The 26,986-nt window shown below is 38.0% G+C and overlaps 1 protein-coding gene across 1 annotated transcript in view; it reads right to left on the bottom strand.

Moving 5' to 3' along the window:
* Positions 1–16,148, bottom strand: part of ZNRF2 (zinc and ring finger 2) — a 24,425-nt gene extending 8,277 nt beyond the window's left edge. The window contains exons 1-2 of the mRNA XM_010007604.1: positions 16,079–16,148; positions 14,402–14,497 (exon numbers count right to left, since the gene is read on the bottom strand). Of these exons, the coding sequence (XP_010005906.1) occupies positions 14,402–14,497; positions 16,079–16,148 (166 nt within the window). The remainder of the gene's footprint in view (positions 1–14,401; positions 14,498–16,078) is intronic.
* Positions 16,149–26,986: the final 10,838 nt, after the last annotated feature.

Genomic DNA, 26,986 nt, shown 5'->3' with positions numbered 1-26,986 from the left:
AGCAGGAACATACTTTCTGAAGAAGCAGTGGGTTCCTGACCAGAAACATTTCTTAACTGCTCCAATAGAAAAAACCTCTAGATTGGATGCAAAATGGAACACATTTAACATCTGGTGTTTTCACTTGCGCCATAGCTAAGTGGTGTTGGGGATTCACAATACCAGAAAGTTGACTATGTAGAAATTCAGCTCTCCTGACAAACTTCAATCCAAAGTCCCCTTTATACTGCTTAAAAAACAAATACCCATATGCTAATCAAACATGCACATGTTGCAGCTTTTTATGTGCTTCCAACAGGCACAATAACCCCAAACACCACTGCACAACTTGTGTACCAATACCTAGATCTTCACCGATCTAAGAACACCTTTCTCACCACAACACACAAAAATATAACCTCTCTAAAATGAACTAACTGGCTACAAAAAAATGTCAGTATTTGAGGAAGTGTCACAAAGTGTTTGGTTGATGTCGGGGGGGCTTTCTTTGGCATCTCACTCTTCACACCCCTTGCAACACCACAGCCAGTTACAATTTCCTACTCAAAGTTCAAACATTATCCACATGTTCCCCTTCCCTCTCACCTTGTTCAGTGTTGGTCCTAGACTGAGATATCTATATATAAACAGATACCCATCGAGAAAGACTTCCTGCACAAACATTGCCTACAGCCTTTGGTGCTTCCTCCTCTTAAAACACAATGGTAAACAGGAGGGAGCAAACCAAACAAAGTGAAAGTCGCCCAAGAAAAATATTTGCAGAGTAAGGCCCAAGTGGTAATACTTGTGTGGCAATACCACGCTGAGCTAGATAGAGGGAGGTGGCTGCAGAAGTTTCATTGTTTCTCAGCTAACCCACCAGTTGAAGAACTGGATTCAATTTTTTTGTGTAGCCTCTAATTCTGAGAAATAGCTCAATGCTTCCTGTTAAGACAGATAATAATCTGGTGTAGAGAAAGAATATTCACTTTTTGTTGAATAACGATAAAAACTGATACAGTAGTGCTATAAATACATTTTAGGGAATAGGATGAGTATAAAAGCCTGTACAGTCCTAGCTACCTGGACACAATTCAAATTAGGTAAACTAAATAATATAAAAGTGAGAGTGATTTGTGCAATGAGGGGAACAGTTACTTTGTGAAGAGGTTTGCTTTGGTGGCCACCATGGAAATCTCTCTACAACTTTAAGATCCACGGTGACCATACAAGCTACAGTTCTGCAAAAAAAAAAATTAAAATTAAATCCCATGTTTAAATAACACAGCTTTCATAAAATGTCCGATTTAAGAGATCTTGCTCTCAATGCCAAGTGTGCATTCCAGGACTCCCAGTGAAGAGCTAGGCTTCGAAAAAAGTCGTCTGGCCAAATAGTCTGAGAAATAAAGCTCCTCACTTCCAAGCAACATCATCCCCAGCTGCTCATATGCTATCACAGTCAATGCACCAACTTTCTCAGTTCATATTCCTGTTTCTGGTAGAAAGCGTTAAGGTGAAATAGGTACTCATAGAAAATAAAATTTATCAGCTTGTGCCGATGCCTTGAGATTTATTGCCAGAGCGACTACCTGTTTCCACAGTGATTCAAGATTTGCTCTCAATACTCAGTCAATTATCTGATTGATGTTGAAAATTCTGCAAAAGCTACAGTCTTTCCAACTTCTGTTTCATCAGTCTGCTTGCAGGTTGAGATGCCCTTGAACGTTAAATCTTCTCAAGATAGCTAACAACTTTCTCCAGTATACTGGCTTCCAAAGTTCCTTTGACCACATTTCTAAGTACCATGCATGTAAAATTTTAGTCTAGATATGGGCCAAAGAGCTGCACCTGTTCACGAACAAACCACAAAGTCTTATCCTCCAGAAGATGATGTATAGAGACTTTGTGTCAGCCTTACCCATCCGGTACTAAGTGCCCATTCCAACTGAACTCATGCATATTTGCGTTTTGAATGACAAAAGGGATAACTTATTCTCAAATAGTGCTTCCTTGAGATGTTTTGTTTGTTCCAAGGGTTCTCCTGGGTGCTCAGAAACACTGTTCCTGAAAGATGAAAATACTTTTAAATATTGTCTCATTAGGAGTCAATTGGGTGACAAAGCAGCAGTACCAAACTAGTGCCCCACCGTGCAACTCCATCGTGAATACTGTATCCCAGCACATACTGTCTGAAACAAAAGCTGCTTATTGCAGCACATGGAACAAGGAAGCTGTCTTTAGGCTGTTTTCTTGGGTTTTAATCAAGCTTACATGACCTCTCAGGTTATCGAGTATTAATCTTCAATATCAGGAGCTAAATCAAAAGTAGCATGTAAAGGGGCAAACCCACAAGAAACAAAGCAGCAACAAAATAGAACACTTTATGAAACAGTGTAAGGAGCTATCACTCGGGGAATACCTCTTCCTCTGCATTATCAGGTAGGAATGATTTACACTTCTAAGGCTGAGTTTACCATCAAAGAGGATCTTACACCACAAATATGCTACAAAAGAAGGAGTGGTTGAGCAAATGCCCAGGGGCAACCAGCACCTCTAACTGCCAGAAAGAGTCTGCTGCAGTTAGAGAGGACTGTTTCTCACATAGAGCTGGAAATGGCTGGAATGAAGAAAATGTACAGAAGTGAGCAAAAGAAAGAATATCAGCATGGGGTCCATGCATGTAGATCTCTTAAAATGTTTATTCTTTGCTAAACAATGCTTCTTATCTTTGAGAAGCAAATCATAGCAACATATTTAAGGGCTATTTATCTGTACCTGCCAATCTGTACCAGGATGAAGAAACTCCTACAATGAATGGAAAATCAATTTATGTTTGAGAACTTGGGATTCCAATCCAGAAATCCAGTCCAAATGTGGCTGAATCACATGATATCCCCCAGAATAAGGAGCAGAAAGATAAGTTTTGTCACCTAGGGGGTCATATTCAAGAAAAATAAGTGAGAGCTGTGGTACAGTTTCCCTTGTGTAGCAGACTACTTCTTTACCAAAGATATAAAAACAAAACAAAAAAAAAAAACAATAAAACCCAAACCAAAATAAATCCCATCACAACCAACCAGGTGTAAAACCCCAAAAGTATTTATCTAAGCTTCTTTTGGTATTAAATCACTTGGGAATCTAATCTAATGTTTTAAAGAGGAAAAAATAGCACTGTGGTTAGGAGGAGGGGGAAGAACTCCTTTCATACACTGTGCAGAGACACAAATGGCTTTAAATAGCTTTTCAGTTAGAAGGAAGACTTAGCTGTGAAGCCCTAAGCCTGGTAAATGTGCAACTTTGCCTGACTAGACACTGCTGCCAACAGTGTTCACAAAGACTACGAAAGTAAAGCAGAGGATGGATGTGGCAGAGCAGGTACCACAGAAGATGGCTGTCTCTGATCAAGCTGAAGGTAACACCTAAACCTGAAAAGAACTTGCAAATGCAAGATGTTGATGTGCCTTTATGAAAAGATCCCCACCAAGGTTAGGAAATCCCTCTTGCTTGTTTTAGTGACTAAGCTTCTATTATCACAAACACGAAAGGAGACCCTAATTATTGCAAAAGGCAGTTTTTCCAAATGGCAAGTCTTCAACCACTCACTATCACTTAAATTATGGTCAGAAGCCAGAGAAATAGCTTTATAATTATTTTTAATTAAGAAGTTTCATTCTAGTAATGTTCTGCAAGGAATTGAGTGTGATGAGGATGTGCTGGCCTAATGAAATCTATGAGAACTCTCATCTAACACAGTGTAGGCACGTTAGAAACCTTAATGGAAAGAAATGGTAGGGGAGCAGCACTCCTGAAGAGCAAAGGGAGAGAGGAAACAAACAGAGGAAGCTCAGATGCAGTCAGCTAGTCTATTCTGGGCAACATGGGTTACCTTAATGGTGATTTGTTTTGAAGTTGGATGTAGGATTGGATCCAATATTTTGTTCACTTTGTCCTTTTTCAGATTCCTATTTCAGGCTTCATACAGGTGCCTTGAGCACAATGGATTTTGCCAAGTCTTTTTTCCAGTCTTTAAACATTGGCCAAACAACTGACTCATTTCTTTGCGAAATTGCAGAGGAGTTTGGTTTGATCTGATGCAAAATGAATGCATAGGGAACACTAAAGAAGATGGCATGAAAGATGAAACTATGAGCCTAAGCTTGAAACAGGAATAGGGGAGAAAAACAGATGTGTCTAAGACACTATTCTTTAGAAAGATATGATGCATTACTGAGCAACACACAATGAGAACAGTGGTGCCAAAACTCAGTGTGCACAAAGTCTGGCTTATAAACCCGAGTGCCAGGTGCTAGGCCTACAGGGTTCTTTTCCAGCAGGCTTGAGATCAGTCTTGTCCAAGTTGAAACTGAATGTCTGGTGTCAACATGCATATGCAGGAAAGGAATATAAATCACTGCGTAATTTTTACTTGTCTGTCTTTTCTGTTTACAGCAGACAGGATGCTTTTTACACACTATTACTATTTTAAATAAAATTACCTTTGTGATATAGACGGAAGGCAAAAAGTTCTGATGACATCAAATACTGAGTTGGAGTTTTCAAAGTGATCTCAGTTTTCCTGCCCTAATAATACTAATCCATAATACAGTATTATTTATTCCATCAAGCAGAGAGATAGAGTCTTTCTGGTGCTAACTGGTACCTACAGGTTTTTACTATCTCAGTAAGATAGAGAGTATATGCGTCTTTAAATTCAAGAGAAAAAAAACCAACACAACAAACTCACAACAAATCTTTCTTTGTATTTTGAAGCAAATAGCATCAATTTCTAGATCCTAGCATTTAAGTCAAATAAGACACCCATATAATTTCAACCACATTTAGCAATCATGATCATTCACAAATAATCATACAAAAAGATTAACATGGAAGATGTTTAAGAGAAGTCCCCAAAGACAATTCTCCAGTATTTGTTCAAAGCTTTATTCACATAATCTGGCAGCATGCTTCTAAAGCCATGTTAAAGTCTCAGGTTTTTTTCCCCTCTCTTCATTTGTTAAGTCAATAGGCTATCAAAATTATTGGACACCATTATGACAACAATGTTTTTGAGCTAATAAAGCCAAAGACTGAGATAGACCTCCTTTGAACCCTCCTTTCCCCCCTCCTTTGAATGGGGGGGAAAATACACAAGTGTCAACCAAGTAACTCCTCCACCATCCCTCCACCTCAAATAAAGAAACATTATTTATAGGCTAAAAATTATCATTGAACACTACATTTTTGTTCTAGCTACATGAAGGCTATCCAATACTACATGTTACAGATGAAGACTATCTAACAAAAATTTACACAACAAAGGAGGAGATGAGGCACATGGTCAAAATTAAGAGTGTGATATGGCTTTAAATTACAGATAGCTATTAGTGTGGGGTTAAAACAAGTTATCAGAGGCTTTTAGGAGGAAACTTTTAACAAGGTTTCATAAGTGTTAATATAATTCAGCGCTAAGTCTAGCAATAGTGAAGTTTTTTGCGTTTCAGCTATGTGTTAGAACTTCGGGTTATTTTTGCAGCTGAATAAATCTGCAGCCACAAGGCACAAAGTTACGCAGACTTCAGGAGCAAAGAGGTTCCCTCCAGAGAGCATACAATGGGCAAGTGTGGTATTTTGTACTTATGTCAGGATATAATCAAGGTAATTCCTATCAATAAACAATTTACAACTTATTTTAAGAGCTGGTAAATTTTTCTTCACTGTAAACAGTGATAATACCCAGTTTAGTTTATCACATTAATGGCGTGTTCCACAAGCTTGTTTCAGAAGAGTTAGGCTTGTTCTACCACTGAAATGCCCTGCAAAAGCTCAGCTGACTTTTTTTGTCATTGAAGGCTTGAGCCTGCAGCCCAGAAGCACAAGACTATTTAAACAATCAAAGGGTAGCAGTTTCTAAAGCAAGAATTTAGCCTGAAGTAAAAAATAAATTACAAATGACATTTCAGGCAATTCATTCAATTAATCTGCTGTTGGGGTAGTTTCTGAGCAAGAGAGGGCCCCTCCTATTCTTTTGTATTTCTTAGAGAAAAAAACTCTGATCTGTGAACAATCTATTCTAGTTCCTGCAAAACACTGAGGAATTTAGAGAAGGAAATACCATGAAATTCCTACATAGGTTACTAAATCTCACTGAGATGTAGCTTGTCATTTATTTTTTAAAACCTAAATATTTCAGCTAGCTTTATTTCAAAATCCCATGAATGAAACCTATTCTCTAAAATTAGAAACAGCTGTGTATTTTCAAGGTTTCCACAGAGCAACCACAAAAAAATAAGTCACTTTGCTGCTAACAAGTAAAATCTCAAGGTTTTAGAGGTATCATCTTTAAAGACTGCAGAATTACCACACAAAACATTATTTCCTCTGAAGCTAAATTCCCAGCAGTCACAAGACTGCAGCAGTTGCAGACACGATTTATGACATCCTCCGAATGACCTCTCAAAGCTAAAGACTGATTAAGTGTAAGACATGGAAGGTAGCTCCGATCAGCCCGCATCACATGATGCCGAGTCACAGCCCAGGGAGCGTTTGCTACCGAGCGCACAAACCCGTCCCTTCGCCTTCCACTGCCCGCAGCGCTGCGCTGCCATTATGTAAGAGAAACACAATGACATGCACCAGAACGTATCGGGGCCTCTTCTAACCTGGGCTGAATCACTCCGTGTCACCTGCAGATGTGCTTTGCAGCACTGGTTTGCAGGTGTATCTGTAATTTTCTAGGACAAGAACTGTTACTTGACTTTAGCAGCACTGTCAGCACCAAAGCAAAACAATGGCAGTATCTGGTCCTAGGAGTAACTTAGGAGAAGAAACGACTTGAGCTATTCAGCACATGATTAATCAATCTTACTTTCTCTACTTCAGAAACAAACAGGCTTGTGCTATAGTTATCAAAAGCTACACCATATTTATCCAGTGTTGTGTATAAAGTATTCCCATGGCAGAGGTATGCATTTACATAAAGGCAATTAATTCCAATGTACTGAGAAAAAATAATCATTCCACTGTCAAGATCTGAAGTAAGGATGAGGTGACACTGCAGCTATTTTGACTGGCAGTGATTTGTGCTGGCTCCACCACAGGAAGTTCAGTTTAGCAGATTTAGGCCTGGCTGAAGGGAAAGTATGCAGAGAATCACCCACCAAATATGCTTCTCCCCAAAGGTTCATTTAAAAAAGCTGCATTCACAATAAACGAGAGTAAAGTTTAAAATATGAATGGATGTGACTTCTGCAGTGTCTTCCTCAGCAGGATCCAAGCATGTTGACTTTACTTCATTACAGCAAGAATATTCAGCATAATCTATTGAGCATGCCCAATGTGAACCATGAGAATGAGATGTCATAGCATCTTTACGCATCTACGCCTCCCTCTCTCTTACATGTAAAGTAAAATAATAAGCAATATAGATACCTCAGCCACCACCACTAAACCTCCAAGATTCTAGCTTACAAAGATAAATGGGGCAGTCTGCAGTTCTGGGAACTGCTGCTCCAGACATTTGAAGCACTTCCCTCTCAGTTACATTCAGTTCCCATTTCAGGACCCTACTTCACAGCCACACCATTAGAAATACACAGCTTACTTGTTTGACTCTGTAGCAATGGGTTGACAGTTTGTGGGTGCGGAGCAAAGATAAGAGACTGCAGCCTCTAAAAGTGCTGCAACTCCACAGGCTGACCCAATTCATCCACTGACTGAGGCTGAAATGGGGTCACTGAAGCAGGTGCTACTCCCTTTAGGAGACAGGTACTAGGGTGTGGTTTTATTTAATGACCTTTGTAACCATTACTCTTTATAATTAACAACCTCCCTCCCAACAAACCTCAACAGTGACATGCTGCTCTTCTGTGAGGTACCAAAAGCTGTTGATTTGGGATGTTTGGAAGGAAATACAGCTTTACTGAACAAAGGGAGAAAGATCTAGTCTGCTAACTGTTCCTCTTAAGCAGTCTGGTTTGGAGGAGTAGCTATTCACAGCCTACACTGGTGAACACCAGTGAAAGTTTCCTCCTTATTCAAACATTAACAACAGTTCCCAAAGGAAGTACAAAACTCATCAGTATCTTTAAATCAAGTTCTTCAACCACAATTTTCCTCCTTAAAATTGTAACAACTATTTGCAAGATAAACTGTGAAAAGTCTGAGCTGATAATATACCAATTCACAGAATAACAGCTGTGCAAATGCCTGAGATTATTAAAATTTTATTTACTATAGCAATGTTCTGCTGTCACCACATTAAGCAAAATCTCAAAGTTCAACAGATATTCAACAGTTCTAATTATTTTCAGTAACTACTGAAGAAAACAGTTTTACAGCATCAGGGAAACTGAATGAACCTCCTACATACTCTGGAGGATGTTCATGAGTACACAAGATCAAAACGAGTAAATGTCACTATTTCAACTGCAAGCACAGGATAAGTATTCGTTTACATGTCCTGTAATACTAGCATATAAAAGTATACTCTACTGCCTCCCCAGTACCCCTGAGGACAGAGCACACAACCACTGAGAGCAGAGCAAAAGGCCAGAAACTTTTAGCTAAGAAATCTTGTTAAACTCCAAAATGAATAGAAGAACTGAAGATTTCTATGAAGAATTTTTTAACTCAGATAAAGTGGAATGAAAGAATTGATTTGCCTTAGTATTATTTTGTACTGCTTTGCTGAAAGTCTAGTCCTATTAAAGGATGAGGACAAGGAGGAGGGCTTAAGCTTTTCCAGGCAGACTGGCAAGATGCCCTTTTGCAAGGTCTTTTAGGGCATGATCTCAGGAACCCTGGCAGAGAAGTGAACTTCAAGTTAGCGATTCTATTCATTCCAAGCTGAAGTTTCGAATGCATTAGACAAAAAAGTTGACAGCATCAGCCCTGCTGCATGAAATGCTCTCTTTTTTCGTGCACAGAGGTGACCAAGTAAATCAAGTCACTGCAGGTGATGGAACTACCAGAATCAGGTATCTCAGTGGCCCAAATGTTGGGTTAAGGTGCACTATTTTTCTTCCCTTCTGCTGAGCAATATAAACTAAGTTCTGGTACAAGTAGCTTACCCCAAAAATGTTAAAACAGCCACCAATCAACAAAGCTTAAAACTTGTGCTGGAAAAAAAATTGGTCAGTCCCATTCACAAAGAATGTTTCCAAAATATGTTCGTTTAGTCCTTTAGGTGATGCATGCCAATCTTCAAGTCTCTACTTTTGATCAAAATGCATATGTTATGGCTGCCATTTAGATTTCGACAACTCCTCTAGCAGAATTACTGCTCATACAGATTCCAGCTGAAGACACTGACACTCACTCACATGCAGGCCTCAGCATGTAGCACTACCACCATTTCTCTTTCCTCAAAAGACAAAATTTAACCCTATACCCCAAACGCTGTTTTGCATCCTTGCTAATCTAAGTCAGTTACTTCTTGTGGCCCAGATTGCTTTGAACTTGGTTATACAGACCGTGAATATTTGTCTAGCTGGGCATTCAAACATTGCAAAAGCCAAAATACATTGCTGGACAGGAAAAGCACATCAAGTTTCACATGTGTTTTCCTTGCAGTACACCTACCTTAATTTTTAAATACTCTGTCAATAATAGTCTTTCCATACACAAATCCCTCCATTCAAAACAGAGCTGAAAAAGCTTTAAATGAAAAATCATATATGTAATCCTCACTGGGATCTTTGATCCCCTGCTCTGTTTTGGCATTTTGGTCTAAAAAATTAACTTACTGTATTTTAAAAAGAGTTACTGCAAAATAGTTACCTTAAGTAAGGAAAAAACCTCCAGCAGCTCACACACTGGATGTCTCAACATTCTCCCTCTCTGAAATTACACTAGCAAAAGCTTTTCCCCTTACAATGAAGTTCAGTAAATATGTTGGCCAATAATTAGACCCACTGCCATATCTGAATTAAATGCAGAGTAGCCTGAGTGAAAGCAGCACTAATGTCAAAGCAGCACCACCCCTGAGCAAGCGGCTTTAAGGAGACCCACTGAGAAAGTTTCCAGTAGAACAGTGTTCCAACACAAAGTGCTGACTTGATGAAACCCAAAATATTCCACAGGAATGTGCTAATTCAATCAAAACTTTTGAAAGAGAACAGGCTGGCTCACCAAGCCAGCCAACCAGTCTAGTGAGCTGACTGGCTCTCCCCAGCTCTCTAGGGTCACTGGCTTCCCTGCCTGGCCAGGTGCCAGGCTGTTAGTCCCTGCTCTCAGAGGGGTCCTTTAATAATAATAATAAAAGTCTTACAAAGCATTCTGAGAAACAAACAAAGGAATTTTAACATGAAAAACAGAACTACTTAAGAACCAACTGGAAGGCTTCTTCAAGAATAATCGGTTGCATTTGTTGCACAAGTCTCTCCTATGTCTTTTCCATTTTTATAAAACAACTTCCAGTATAAGCATCAATACTGGAACAACACAGTTGTTACACACAATTATCAACAATAATTGTATTCAAAACATACACTTCACCAGGTAAGTCTAATCATCAGCAAGGAATTATAGGCACGTTGTTGAAGGTTATTCAAGTAAATGCCCCTGCCTGACCAAAACTCAGGGCCAATCTGCAAGCAACATCTTGCACAGTGTAGTACCTAAGTGGGCTCCCTGCATAACTCACCATGGCAAATTTGAACAAGATGGTGCAAAGAGCTTTATTTAACACTGTGGAGAAGCTCAAAGGAATAAGTATGGCTAGATAATATTTTAGCAATGGCTTTCAAAAAAATCTGTCAACTAGCAAGTAAGCCACTTTCTTCATAAAATTGAATTTTGGGAAGCTGTGGCTAACCAGTGCACAGGACTTACTCTGGCTTCTCAGAAATTCAGCAAGCAAGAATATGAAGAGAGCTTTAGTTGCTAGGCAAGCCTGTTAAAAACAGTAACACCAAACACCACAATGCTTTTGTACAATTCCATTCATTTAGCCAACTTTTGTATCAAGATGTCTAGATACTAGCTCATGCATGCATATCACAAGTAGTTTAAAAGATACTTGGAACAAAGATCCACAGAAAAAAGAAAGAGCTCTTTTTACATGCCAAATTGACTCAGCAATGAAATCTCTGTTGCAGGCAAGTCACATGATTTTGAAAGAATAAGGCTAATAAAATATACTGATTAATTTATATGAAAATCAGCACAACTTCCAGCATAGAACTGGGACAAACTTGTGATCGCTCTTTCAGAAAACACATGTAAATTAGACAGTTGCCAGAGCTTACAGTTCACTGACCCTACTGACAAACGGAATGCACAAAGGTAGCTCAGCAAGCAATTACAGATTAGTTGGGAGGATTCATTAAATTTTTTTTAAACTTCAAATCACAACTAAACAGTCTTACAACACCTTTCTGGGGAAGACTGTATGCCTCAAACTCACATTTAAAAAGAAAGAAGGTTTGTCTTCTCAGAATGACAAAATACATACAATTTGCTCCCTGTTTTTTCTTAGAAAGAACAGCTAGTAAGTTCACAGTATCATGAGGAAACACATCTAGAAGTAGACATAAACATGGTTCAATCCAACAGCTCAATTTTTAAACATCTCACAACCTGCCAAGTCTAACACTCCATCTACTTGCAACACAATATTCAGAAAGAAAAGAAGGTGAAGGGAAAAAAGGGGGGGGAAAAAAAGAAAACTACACTTTCCTTGCTGTGGTAGTAGGACTGGGAACCACCAGTGACCAACACATGCAAATGATGCCTACTTGACTCTATTTGAGTATGTATGGCATAAGGCCAAGATAACAAAGAGAAAGTAAAGCATAAAGAAATGTCTCTGTTTTGGAAGAAAGTATCAAAAGCTGATAGCAGCAGTTGATTTTTTCTCAAGGTAAACTTGAGATGCCTTTCTTAGAGCATATGACAAAAAGGCTGATCCACCAATGATCTCATGGCAAACAGCAAAATATACAAGAAAAAAAATAAATGCATGCTTATAGACATTCACATGCAATTCTGGGCCTGTAATCATGGCAGCACGTTACCAATCTGCTAGTTAATTCTCTTCCATTGGTCTCATTAAAGGGAGTTGCCAAAGTAACAACTGAGCACTGCACAACTCTGAAGCCATATAATCAATTTCTTTGTGCTGCAGTAATGCAAATAACCAGCTACAGGCTATACTTCATGATCTAGTCCATGACTCTGGGAGCTAACCAACTGGAGTTAAAAAGATCGATGTACACTTCTATTAAGTGTTTATGAGAATGAGAACATACTTCTAAGTGTCTTTCTCAAGCCAGTCTATGTAATTTAGTAGTTTTCTCCTTTCAAGCCTATATAACCATTTCCTAGAGTGAGTTTCTGAGGTTCTTCACATAGCAGACACACTCCTAAATTGAGAAATGACATATTGCTACTAATAATGTTGCATTGTCCACAACTGCTTTTGTCATGCTACAGATTATCCAGAATGGCTTCAGGTGCCACTCACAATTTTTACTTCTGCTCATTCATATGGAAGTTTGTTGACTTAATGGACTGAGCAAAGTTAACAGGATGGCCCAAACAAGCTTCAACCAGCAGCGTGCCAGCTAAGAGAAAAAGCACGGGGGGGGTGGGCAGAATATGGCACCAGTGTAACACAAATGAACACCATAAATAATACTGAGAGGTTACATAATTGCTGTATCCTTGGAAAAAAAGTCACCTGAGTGCACTTGTATGTACACGCAGGAAGCAGCAGGGACGAAGGATTTCACTCAATCAATTCATAATTTGTGCGCATCTCATTAGTGGGATTACTGCCAGAGCTTGCTCTCTGCCATCTTGCCTTCTCCTGCTCCACCCTAACTGATCCCAAGTATGTTATCCCTCCCTGACTGGGGCAACTAGCTTGCTTCTCTTGAACATCCCTCTTGAACATCTCAACACCCCTCAGTACAAAGACTTCTATCAACTTATCTTGGAATATGCTCAGTCCTAAATTTAAAAAGGCAAAACAATGAGAAATCAAGTCCTCTCTGTTACATGAAGTCGGTCTTCTCAAATATATGTACAGTAACATCAGGAGAAAAAAATGTATTTACTTTTCCTGAGTGCTGTGCTGTTAAATGGATTTCACCACTTTAAGTATATGATTTGGAATTATTTTTGCAATTAAGGGCCAGCATTGTTGCTATCCAGACAAAGAAGAAGGAGGGCCCAACCATCCTTCAAAATTCTTTCCAATAAAAAAAAATCCAGTGTAGGATACTGTAACAGCCAGGAGGGTCAAAGAGCCCATAAAACTGAAGCTTATTTATACAACAACTAACTTAACTCGGAAGGGAGCTCTGGAGGTCTTCTTGTCCAGCCCCTTGCTCAAAGTTAGACTAAGTTGCTGAGGGCCTTGTTCAGTCAATTTCCAATTATCTCCAAGGATGGAGGTTGCACAGCCTCTTCAGGTGCCTGGTACTGTATTTGACCACCCTCATTATGCAGTATTTCTACCTCACATTTGATCAGTTTTCCCAGATGCAACTTGTGACAAATGACTCTCAACTTTTTCTGTGCACCTGCAAAAAGAGTCTGACTCCCTCTCCTCTACAATTCCATTGTAATTGCATTCTGTTCTTATATATTCCACATCTGATGACTGGTGAGCAGTAAGCACATTCAGAAGGGACTGTAAGATTTCCTGATGGTAGGACAGCTTTGCCAGTGTTGGCACTAGGATTTCAGTAAGATTTTCTAATTCCTATTTTTCTGAAACCTTTTTGTGTGTTTGCCACACAACTGTCAGTCTAAGTCACAGTGATGGAAAGGTTTGATCCCAACAGTACCAAAAATCCTGTTTGCCTTGCATCAAAGGTAGCCAAGAAGGAGAGCTTCAAAGTAGGGAAATACTGCAGGTGATTCATTTGACATTTGCAAGTTTCACTAAAATAATAAAAACATGCCTATCTACCTGTCTTTATGAATTATCACATATGCAATGAGCTGAATGAGAAAGTTCTTTAATTACTTCAAGAAAGGGTCATTTTCTTTAACCATGTGCAAATGCACAGTGTGTCAAGAAACAGTCCTTAACACTCTCAGAGGGAGACCTGACTGACCTAAATCACTACTTGATGTCACTAGATAAGAGGACATTTAAGCCACACATATCTCAAGTTGACACTAAACACACTCTGACCGATATCTGATCTTGTGGTAAAAAAATTGAATAAGCATACTCAAATAAGAATAATTCTATATTTGGAGTACAAGTAAAGAGTGTAAATTATATTGGCAGGCAGCATAAAAAAGACAAAGTTCTTAGGAATTATTTTGAAAAAATAAACTACAAGCTAAAAACACACACCATTTCCGAGTCCACTGAATTAGTTACAAGAGTATCTTAGAAATAAAGAATTATTATCTCTCTAATGTTTAAAACTAAGAAATAATTATCAGCTTACTTCTTTCTTACCATTGTAGGTTATCCTCGGTTTTGTCAAACACATCACAAGATGTAAATCCATTTCATCAGAAGATACAAATTTTGAACATACAGGGCACTTGAATCCTAAGAAAAATAAAAATATGTAAGTGTGAGTACACTAAACTGCATTGCAAATATGTATATTCAAGCAAAAAACCTATTCTGCACACATTAATAGAAAATAAATATATGGCAGCTTTTCAGTTTTGACCTGTCATGTCTTACATTAATATAAATTTCCTTGATTTCAAAATACATCACCGTGGACCATTGTTTCTGCCAATTCATCTGTTGGCAATTACAAACATATCAGCACCTCTGAACACAGTTTCCCAACAACTCTTAAGAAGAGCTGAAGACAAGTGCAAGACAATAATATGACTCTACTAAAACATAAATTAGAAACGTATAGAGAACATAGCCATTAAAATCTAAAATTGGGCAAGAGTCCTGAATTAACATCTGCACTTTAACTAGGAATAGCACTGGAACCTTAACAAAGAATCTTGCTTTTACATCTCATCACACGATCTGCAGCATCTTTTACCACTCTGTGGCACAGAGAAAACATTAACTCAGGGGTGCCACCTCACCTACTGAATCACTAATATTTCCTGTAGTATTGTATTCCTTTGACTTCCCTCATCCTAGCCAAGCATGACCTTGTTTAGCTTGTGAGGTCACAGCCTGAGGCAATATGGGGTAAAGAATAATTAAGACAGTCTGGATTGTGATGCAACTGCATAATAGTCCATGACAAAGCTGCTTAATACTTTAATTTATGTCATTACCAAAGACAGCAGTCTTCCAGCTGAAGGACAAGATTGGTTGGACAAGTTTTATGAGCCACAGGAAAGTCTGAGAAAAGTCTGACTGATCTGCTGAATAATTAACACACAAGTGAGAGACAAAAAACACCAAAAGAGGTCTTGATATGTTCTGTCTCTTAAGGAGTATACCTACAGGACAACATACAGCAAAAATATCTAAATCCATGCTCGGTGCAAAGAAGTAAATTTTTTTTTATGCTTTTGAAAAGTCATTATGCAGGTATGTATAAATGGCCACTGTACCTTCCACCAACATTCACATCTGGGCCTCCTCCCCCGTTTTAGTTTGTTGGCCCTTGCTTTTAAACATTTAACCTTAGGAGTTCACAACAAACCGAGTCAGTCAAAACTAGAAGTGGCTTGGTGCTGCACTTTCAAGTTACTAATGCCTGAGAATTTTTATCTTTACTGTTAATTATTATCCACATACAGATCAAGCAACTAACATGATGCATTATCATTTGATAGAAATAATACACTTCATTTATCAAGACAATCATTCATATATATATATTTTAGAGCAGCTAATAGGAAGCAAGTGAAAACAGACAACTGCTAACACAAGGAACCCTGAGCAGCAACTGAACATGTACTGGAAACCACTTCCTGAGACAAAGTACAGTGCCGATTCTTCCCATTTTAGTCACAAGCAGCAGTATCTATTTCTTCTTTTGCCAATCTTATACTTCAGTTTAAAGATTGCTCTTTTGTCCTTATGTTTAATCCTCCTACCTCAACCCACATCTTCACTAGCAACAGTTACAACTACAGGTTAATAAGCGTACAACAGCCAAACACATGTTGTGGAAAAAACAAACTGAAAGGATTAACTTACTTGTAGAAAGCTTTGTCAGTGACCCTTCAGAAACTACATAGCCTCCTTCCCCCGGGCTGCATCTCAACATGACTAAAACAGAAATTAGCCTCTAAGCATCCAAACCCACCCCATAACTGTTTGCTACAGTTTTCTTCAAAAACTGGCCGAGGGTAAATTTTCTCTCAACCTTTATCAGCCTAATGCAGCTAACGATTCTTAAGTCTAGTCAAAACCTACTAAGACCCATGCATTATTCTAATTTATATGCTTCTGTAAGACATATTTGACAACGTATCTTTAGATAAAAAATCATGTAACTTCCTTACACACTGCAGACTGAGTCTTGCTGTGCCAGACGGGAGTGTTTGCATTACCTCGAGTTAACAATTATGTTCATGGCTAGTTAAGCACTGGGACAGTCATTAACAGGTTCCCTTTGCTTTCTGGACAGAACCCTTCTAGTTTATTCCCCAGGGTCATCAGTTCGTCTAATCGGGAGTGAAAGGGGGGCAGGGAAAACCATCAATAGGTCTTTAGCACCATTGCTGAAGTTAGCAATGGTTCACACAGCAGAATGTTCACACAACCTATCTTGCAGCAGAATGATCACACAGCAGATCACTGGAGAACCAGCTCCTGGATTTAGAAGTCTTTCCCAAGAGATGCTAAGTGTATGTTTTCTGTGAAAGAAATCACCATTTCCAATTCCTAAGTAACGCCAAATAACAAATTATTTTAACTGTAGACACAATATTTATTTTTAACTGTATCTGAAATACATAAGTGACCAGTCAATACTGTCCACAAGCCAGTTAAAGGTCCTTAAAAAAAGCTGGTATTTTCCCACCTTTCCTCAAATCAGAAGGCTATAGTTTCATGACCCAGTTTACAACTGAGTACTCTTAAGAACAAAGGCTCTATTGTATGACTGCCCAGCAGGCTAACTACATTTATAGCCTATGTTTGTTTTTACCACCAGTCTCAAGGAACAACTCTGATAACTTTGAGAAAGTTTCACATTACTTTAACAAGCAACAACAGGTCAAAAATAACTTGCTCTCTACATGACTTGTTTTACTGTTTTGCAGATAAACAATGCATTCACAGACTTTCAAAGTGGAAGTAGTCATTAGATTAGGTGGCATCACATGAAGTGTCCTCTAAAAACTATGAAACTTAATTAAATACTTTCTCACTTACTTTACAAGGAAAGCCCTAGAGATAACATATAGTTCTAGGTAAAAACCCAGCTCTTACGAAGGTCTCACAGTGTTCCTTACCCTCATCCAAGATGAAGAACTATCACCTTTGTATTAGGGTCATCACTGTTTGTCAGCATATCACTGTCCTTCCTTCTCCCCTACTAGAGAGGGCACTGCCTGTGATACAACCTAAGTCAGGGGAAGAACCACCTCTCACCCTGTTCTCTTCTGTACAGCATGAAAGAACTGAGCACCAAAACTGAGTACACGCAAGCCTCTAGCTGACTTTTACAACTGCATGCTTAAGAGGCAGAGAGACAAATTCTTAAAAGCTCACATCAGCTATTTTCACAACCCTAAGTACAATACTTAAAATAGCACATGACTTAAAACAAAACCATGATCCTGGAAAAAAAGTACAATTACAAGAAAAGAGAGACAGAACAGAAAGTTGCAGTAAAGCTACTAGAAAATCCCAGGATGGCACAGGAAGTTTGAATTAACTAAACCTGCATAAGTAGCAGGACTTTAATATTTAGAGGTGAATTGTCTCTTTCACTCTCTCTTGAATGTATCACTTTTTTCATACTCTGCAGCCTTTTGCAAATGAACATACAGTTATCCAAGAAATCTCATCTTCTCTCACATCCATCTACCAAACTTGTAACTTCTATCTCTGGCAGGCTTGGAAGTTATCCATAGGGACAAGTTGATGACAGGTGGCCACTCACTCTATATATACCAACTTCAAGGTCTTACTGCTATCTTACTGTGTTTGCCTTGCTTTGCAAACAACAGACAGTTTAACTGGCAGTTCACTGCATAGTGAGGCAAACAAAAACAAATAATAATTATTACAACAAATAAACTCCTGGACTTGTTACAATTTTGCAGAATCATTTTGGCACTCATTCTGGAGTACTGACTTTGGGAGGGAGTAAAGAGTTTCCAGACAATCCAGTTCAGAATGTCACCAAAGGAAATACCTTAGAATGGTATTAGACTTGCACAAAAGAATGGATGTTCCTTTTGGTCAATATTAAACAGCAGCAGCAAGAAATAATTACAAATAAAACTTGCACCAATACAAAAGACTGCCCCAGCCTGATCAGAGTAATCTTTTGACAGCAAAAGTCTGAACTAGAACATTACCAAAATCAAACTGCATGTATAATGAGACTAGCTGTCCTTTCAAATGTAAGTATCTTATTTTTCAAAGAAGATGGATACATCCATCTTGGTTTACATGTGAAGAAGCTATAAGCAAAGAGAAAGCCTTACATACAGATATTTTGTAAAGTATATTTGACAGTAAGAAGCCTGACAAATGTAACTTACATAGTTGCATTTGTTTTTCGGTACTTAGAAAATTAAGTATAGACAACCTGGAAGCACAGCATCCAGTAAAGAGATGGTATCCAGGGCAGTATGCAAGAATACTGTCACACAAATAAAGCCTGTATAGTGATGCTAAAACAACACAACAGAACAAATCCCCCTCCAATAAACAGAAAAGATCCCACATAATCAGAGAAACATGTTAGAAAGGATCTCAAGAGGTCACTGAGGCTTCTCCCATATTGGGAAACTGGGTTAAATGTACTTAGAGGATTTAATCCGCCCTTAAAAATCTACTAGTGAAAGATTTTGCAGCCATCCTAGACAATCTACAATACCAATAAGCTATTCCTAGAGAGTCAGAAAAATCTCCCCTTGTCTCTAATCTTGCAGCCTTCACTTACAAAAAAGGTTGATTACTTTTCATCTGTTCAGTAGACATGGAAAACAGTCAAGAACTGTCCTCAGTAAAAAAAACATGTTCACACTGGAAAAAGTGTGCCCTTCATCTTTTTCCCCTAGCTTGAAAAAAGAAAATCCAAGTTACTCTAACGTCTTCTCATGGGCAATGATGACTAAACCTTTTATTCCTATTGCTGTTCTCTGGTCTCTCTCCAACCCAAACATACTGCATTTGCTGAGAACTGGACAGAGCTTTCAGGCTAAGACTTCACAGGTCCTAAGCAGAAATTAAGTTACTTATCACAATGTTCTGTTATACACATAGATGTTCTATATACATATAGATCCATCTATACATAGAGATATTTCCTTTACATGCATGTGTATAGGTTAGTACACTTTAAACAAACCAACACATTCCTCTCTCATGACCCATAACAATCCCTAAAACTGCAGCAGAACTGTTACTAATTTTGTAGTGGTAAGTTTTCTTTCTCCTCACATTTAGCAATTCTCATATGTCTTTTTTACTCAATTATGAACACTTTTCTATCATGTTAAAACAATTATGAACTCCAATTTTGGCCTCCTTAGTGCCTTCAGATCTTACAAGTTTGCCATTGTATTTCTTAAAAAAAAACAAAACACAAAACTGCCACCCTCAAAAAAAAAAAAAGTGTAATAGAAAATGGACCCAAAGTAGCTGAGTGGGATACTTCATTTGAATTGCTATCCTAGAGCAGCTACAGGTTTTCCCAACTCCTTCAGCATCCATCTGCTTTTTCACCTAGACCACACCCTCTTAAGTTTGCTCGTGAGAACATAAAGCGGAATAGCATAAACATTTCATTAAAGTGTAATGAATCTACTTCCATTTCTTCCTGTGACATTATTCTGTGTAGAGTACTATTAAGTAAGATTGTAAGAAGAGCAGAAAAACAGATGGAAATCATTCTTTGTGAAGTAACAGCAGTCCTGGTCAATTCAAACTTTTGTTACTCCCTTCTTCTGTGAACTAATTTGTAAAATTTCAAGGAAAAAAAAAGTTCCAGGCAAGACTATATGGTCTATCAGAGTTAGGTAGCAACCAAATCCTCTCCTCTCAGACAGCTGAAATGGAAATACAGAACGAGTAACTCCTTAAGCTCAAAACCATGAATCTTGGTACATGAAAGCATATTGCCTTAACACAGCTAACGTTTTACCTGGCAACATTATCCTTACCATCAAAGAGAATATGATGATTACTTCACACTAACCTCAAGAACAGAGAACTGACGTTTTAAAAATGCCTGTAAATTAGACGATGAAAGAAATAAGAGCATTACCAATTCCCAGAGAACTCTCTAGAGTAGAAATTCTGGTTGCTGTAACTCCCAACATAAGTGGCTACTCAAGAGAAATTTTGCCATTTTATGCATAGAAGTTTTTTTATTAAGTGATAAAATGTCTTGTGAAAAGATACATTTAGTTTCCATCCTTCCTTATGCTGTCAATTGCCTAAGCCAGAAGAACACAGCACCATCTGGAAAGACTCCTGGAGATGAAAATAAACAAACAAATACTCCCCTCAATTTGGGAGAGAATAGGAAATCAAATAGAAATAAAGAACACAATACAAATGTTCCATACTGTCTTTTCTAGAAAACTGACCCAAAATAAACACAAATAATTTCTTCTTGTCAGCACTTAATGATTTTGTGCTCATAATCTACGGGGGTTTTTTTCTGCACTTCTGTGCCACAAAACTGAAAATACTTGTGAAATCCTTGAAGGAAATAAGGATTTCTCCTGTATTTTCTGATGTAAAATTCCCACAGCACTCAGTGGGAAAGAGAGGACATATAAAATGGGGACTAAAACCAAACTGTAAACTTATTTTAGTTAGGGAGTCCATGGAATAATTTGAGAAGATACATATGAATAGTACTTCATCTCCTAAGCAAAAAGTTGTGACAGAATCTTACTACATAACTTCTTTAACTCCCTTTATCTTGGTAAGTGCAAAAGTGAGATCTTCAGTAGCAATCACTGAAAAGTAATACAGTACAGAATGAAGAAGAGGAGATGAAAAAGACACATTTTCTTATGCATAAAGCCTTTATCAACTGCACAACTTCAGGTGTCTAATTTCAATGTAAAAATAACATGTAATGATTGTTATAATTGACAGCTGCAACATTTTTAGAAACTGAAGAACAACAAATACAACCATTAAAAGAGAGGAAAAAAAGGCCCATGCTAAAATATATTGCAAAAACAGAAGACTAAATTACAGGTGGAAAGATTTTATTTTTTTTTTAACTCTTAATAAAAAATAAAAACAGCAGCTATTAGAGGAACAGCTTTCTAAGAGTGACATTTTAGATGGATACAAGCACCTAACAAAGGGAGGAGCCTTCTTAGGTCCACCTGTGTTGGTGGGTGGGTGGGTGTTACTTCACCTTCCCGAAGTCCATAGGTATTTATAGTCAAGGTAGAAGAGAGACTTCAAGTTTCCTTCATCCAAACTCCTAGAGTCTTTACACTTGACAAGCACATGACCAAAAACAGTTCTAAAAGTGACTTGTAAGCTATTAATTCACTCTTACCTTACTACTTCACTAACTCAATTTCAGAAATGTCAGCCCAGTCACAGAATCGTAGAAGTGTCATGGTTGGAAAGGACCTCTGAGACCACAGAGTCCAACCATCAGCACAAAAAAAACCCCAAATAACCACACACATCCCACCAAAAAATACCCACAAAACCCCCCACAACCTCAGCCTCTAGAGCATGCCCTGAAGTGCCACATCTACAAATTTATTTAATACTTTCAAAGATGGTCACTTAACCACCTCCCTGGGCAGGCTGTTCCAGGGCCTGACCACTCTTTCAGTATAGGAATTCTTCCTAATAATCCAATCTAAACCTCCCGTGCCACAACTTGAGACCATTTCCTCTGGTCCTACCATTATTCACTTGGGAGAAGAGGCCAACACCCACCTCACTACAACCTCCTTTCAGGTAGTTTTAGAGGGCTTCCCTCAGCCTCCTCTTTTCCAACCTAAACATCCCCAGTTCCCTCAGCTGCTCCTTATGTGACTTGTTCTCTACACCAGCTTGGTAGCTCTCCTCTGGACGCTCCAGCACTTCAATGTCCTTCCTACAGTGAGGGGCCCAGAACTGCACACAGTACTTGAGGTGCAGCCTCACCAATGCTGAGGGCACCAAAACAGGGGCACAACTGCTTCTCTTCTTCTGCTGGCCACACTATTCCTGATGCAGGCCAGGATGCTACTGGCCTTCTTGGCTACACCAAAGTTTCTCAATGGACCAGAAGCAGCTGAAGACAGATAAGTGGGACTATAAACTTATATTGGAAGTTGCATTTGGTAGAGTTAAAATTAAGACCAAGCCTCAGTTTTCATTTAAAACAGGCTTCACTGACATCCTAAATCCAGTATTTGCTTATTAGGTTTGACACACTTATTACATGTATTTTCAACTAGTGACCAAAACCTCTACTTATCAACGAGACTTTCCCCAGAAGAGTACCTCCAAATTGCACAATATTTTTCCCGAGAGAGAGGGGCAGGGCACAGAACCCAAGGGAACACACTTTCTCTCTCCCTCTTTCATTTATATGTGATTAATAGTCACAGCACCAAGCCTGCCTAAGTTCAAGAAGCATTTGAATGATGCTCTTGGGCACATGGCATAATTCTAGGGGTGAGCTACATAGGGACAGGAGTTGGACTCAATGATCCTGATGGGTCCCTTGCAACTCAGGATATTCTTTGATTCTATTACTTCCTTACACAATCTGAATCAAAGGCAACAAAGGAAACTCTTCCTCTCATGTCCATTCATCATCAGATCTCTGGCAAACAGAGATAAGAGCAAGGTCCTCTTCTAGCAGAGTAACACCAGTAGTATGTGAAAAATCTAGCCCTATCACCATTTCAGAGGCTTCTGTACATAAGTGGGGCTCTTGCCACTTTGGACAAATCTTGAGGAGATGTGTGTAGGACAACAGAGGTGTCTGAATGTACATCTAAGCCAGACTGGACGCATTTTGGAGCCATTTATCTCTTAATCAGAGAGCAAGTAGCTAGAAACCATGGTCAACGGTTTGGGGCACAAATGTACTTTAAACATGGCAGGCAAGATTAACCTGTCAAACAAGCTTAGTTCTTGCATTACCAGATGATGACAAATAACTCACTGCAAGTCAGCTTGGAGATCTGAAAACTTTATGCAAATGAAATGCCTTAAAACTCTTACTTAAGAGATACCACATATGTCCATTGCTTTCTTATTCTTAACTCACCTATTGCAGTTCAAAGAAGAAATTTTTTTCTCTCTCATTCCTAGTCTCTCCTGAACCTATACATTTATCTTTTTCTTTCTTCCTTTATCTTCCACTCCCTCGATTTTCTCTCATTGCCCACAGCAATATTTTCCTCAAACACCTGAAAAAAGTGTTTCCACACATCATTTCACAACAATACTGGGGAAGACACACAGGATAACTATTTTACTGCCAGAAGCAGACTCTTCTGGAGTAACTGAGTAATGTGGCAAGACAGCTAGAAATCTTTAAGTACAGGGAACCAGGTTGTCTACACTCCCTTCCCCTTTACACTGTCAATAAAGTCACTACTTTCAAAATACTAGGATTAAAGAAAAAGTTGCCATTAGAAATCACATCATTTAAAAGAAAGTGTAAGAAGAGCTGCTCCAAGATCAGAAGAATGAAGTCTTACTGTTTGAAATGCAGACATCAGGATATCGAAAACTTGTACTGTACAATGCAAGAAATCTGATTAAAGTTACATGAAGCATGATAATAAGAGAGGAGAGGGTGGCTATATCATGCTGAGAGTATATTTAATGAGAGCTAAAAGGGAAGAGGTGTGATGTGAAAATGGCCAAATAATGGTTGACAAGGATGACTAAACCAAACATGTGAAACAGGGCATCTTGTCAGACCCAAAGAAGTCTTCTGAGCAAACTGGCCAAATGCATACGAGGTCTTAAGAAAAAAAGAAATGGGAGAGACAAAGTAAACACTGCACTTGAAACGCAGCAGACAGGAACAAAGGAGCAAGTCCCAGGAGAAGGCAGCATCTTAGAAGACAGCACAGATAATGATGCTGTTTAAAAGCATGCAGAAGACAAAGTCTCTCAGAGAATCTGGAAACTATTACTCTACTACACAAACAAGGCGATAATGGAGACCTGAGAAAGCACAGCATTTACAGACAATTAGTCTGTTGTCTACAAAGTTTTTACCAAAGTAAGTGAGGGTAAAAAAAGAAGGCCTCACTAAGGCAAAACTTTGTAAGGTCTGATTTAATTGAAATACTTACCAATAACCTACTTGTTCCTGCAGAAATAGAGGTAGCAGTGACAAAGGAAAAAAAAAAAGGAAAACCCATCAATGACGTAAAAGTCAGAGTACAAAATATTAAAGATTACAAATGGGAAGAATATACTTAAGTTATATTATTATGTGGGATGTTCTCGGGTGTTTAAATATTAACTCTAAACATACTAATGTTTCTTTTTTTGACAGTAGCATGAAATCATATATCAAAAGTAGTTACAATTACATTTATCATTCAGTATAACAAAAATTATACCTATTAAAAGTACAGTTTCAAGAAAGTCAAGGACAAATGTTTCAAAGCGCACTTATTTTCTTGTGCTTTTCATCTCATTTTTTAAGCACACATACAAGAATTATTACTTCAGCACAACAGTCTTTCCTGCTTTATTATACTCTGTTTTCCCTTCTTAGGTCTCAAAATCGCAGTCCTCCACAGATGGCACCAATTTCTTAATTCTGCACAGAAACATCTAACCTATGGTCTAATTTATTTTCATTCACTTGAAACTGGAGAAAGCAGAGTAAGCTTGTTTGTTTATTTGGCTTTGGTGGTTTCTTTTTTTCCAAAGAGTGTGCAACTTATAAATAAAGACTGAGCTTAGGAAAGCAGTCCAGGCTGGAAAATGTCATTCATCCTCAACACAAAGGAATTTTATTTAAGGAATAACTTTTTTAAAGTACTAACATCTCCACTTATCATAAAGCAGCCTTTTGTTTTTAAATGGAAAATTCAACTAAGAGATGTTAACTCTCCATTAACTCTTCTATTCTTCCAACTTGGAAAATACTTACTTTAGTGTATAGACTATTGCAGAAACTAGAACGTAGGTTCATGAGAAGCCAGACTTTTAACAGAATAATTAAAGACAATCTTACCAAATAGGGAGAAGATCAAGAGACTGCATAATTTCAGAAAGGTGTACACTGGAATTGGATCATTAAATTCTTCGGTATTAACAGAATATAAGTATTTAACATTAATTATGTACTAATAGATAAAATTTAAGAGTAGGTTCTTAATTTTGAATGATATGCATTTAGCTATTATAGGAACTTCTGCAAAACTAGTCACTATTTCTAAGGCACAACCTTTTAATAACATGTAGGGATTTACCATACCAAGGAAAGCACACAAAATACCTAATAAGAGAAATAGTAAAGATGATGTATAATTGGTTCAGAGAGAGAAATGAGCTCATAAATATATAATCCCCCAAGCAAGTTTTCTGAACTATTGTCAGTAAAAACAGAAGAAAATCAAGCTAGACTTGCATGCTTCAAACTCATCAGTCTATATTTACAAACTTTCACCTCTTTTAACAGAATACATAGCACTCACACCATACTCTGCGAAATCCTACAAAACATCCTTAAATCACAAACTAACCAAACTTTTAAATGACGTGCCACATTATTCTTACCACAGGAACTAAATCAGCAATGTAATTCCTGCTTTTTCATGGTGAAGATGCTACTGTTTGAACACATTGTTAAGAAATATTTTGTGTAGAGAATGCTACTGAGCTTTTTCTATTTTTTGCTGTTTACAACTGTTGCATTGGCTTATCTATAAAATTGTTGAGAAATGTTTTTGGTTACCTATTTTAAATGTCTACACTTAAAAGCAAAACATCTTGTTTACAGTAACCAGGTGATGCTAATAAAATACAATTTGAAAGCATACACACAGAGCATAGACTGTAAATAACTTTTAACAGGGTTGTGCAGTTGGAACAAATTAGTTTAAATGATATTTGACTTTTGAGTAGTCTGAAAAATGACACCATAATTCAAATGCTTTTACTTATCAAATTATGGCTTTTACATAAAGAAGAGTATGCTTTCATTGCTTTACTCATCCATAATGTCACTAAAGGTAGGAGAATCTCCAATCATTTTAGGAGTATGTTTTGTTCTTCACTGTTCAAACTCATTTGATTTATTTATAAGCATTTTACATAAAAAGGAGACACTGTCGAGTTTGCTTGAATACTGAGATAGCATGAAACTGCAATATGATAGTAAATTATATTTTAATAAGAAAGGGGTGTTGTTTTTTGTTTAGGTTTTGTGGGGTTTTTTGGTGTTTTTTTTAACAATTGACTGAAGAGTGATCACAGTTAGTAATCAGGATCATAGTATGCCAATTGCTGCAAATACATTTCTTTGCATACATGTATTAGTCTCTCCTCCAAAGAGCTTAACACTTTAAAATAGACAAGAAAAAGCAACGGTTTCAGTGGTAGCAGTGTCTCCATTATATACTTTAGAAAGGCAGTAAGAAACTTGCCCTAGCTTATACAGAAAGTCAAACAATTCTCCTAAGTCTCTAGGTGTCAGCTTTTATAAAAATGCCTAGTTGATCACAATGACATTGAGACAAGTGTCACAGAAAAAATAAACCGTGATATCAATTTGCTCTACCTTTTCATGTAGCACTGCCACCTTAATCAGAGCCTTACCTAATGATTTGGCAAGGCTCTACCACAGATCCCTAAAACCAGTGACTGAGCTGTTAAAATGTAAATAATAAAATGCTCAAAGAAAAAAGAAGCTGGTTTTGAAGGAAGAAAAAAGCAGCTCTTTAGAACAGTTCTTGAGGGCAGCAT

Source organism: Chaetura pelagica, unplaced genomic scaffold (assembly GCF_000747805.2).
Source record: "Chaetura pelagica isolate M959 unplaced genomic scaffold, ChaPel_1.0 scaffold10, whole genome shotgun sequence".
NCBI lineage: Eukaryota > Metazoa > Chordata > Aves > Apodiformes > Apodidae > Chaetura > Chaetura pelagica.
Note: the sequence above shows the minus strand (reverse complement) of the source record. Positions and strands in the feature narration are given on the sequence as shown.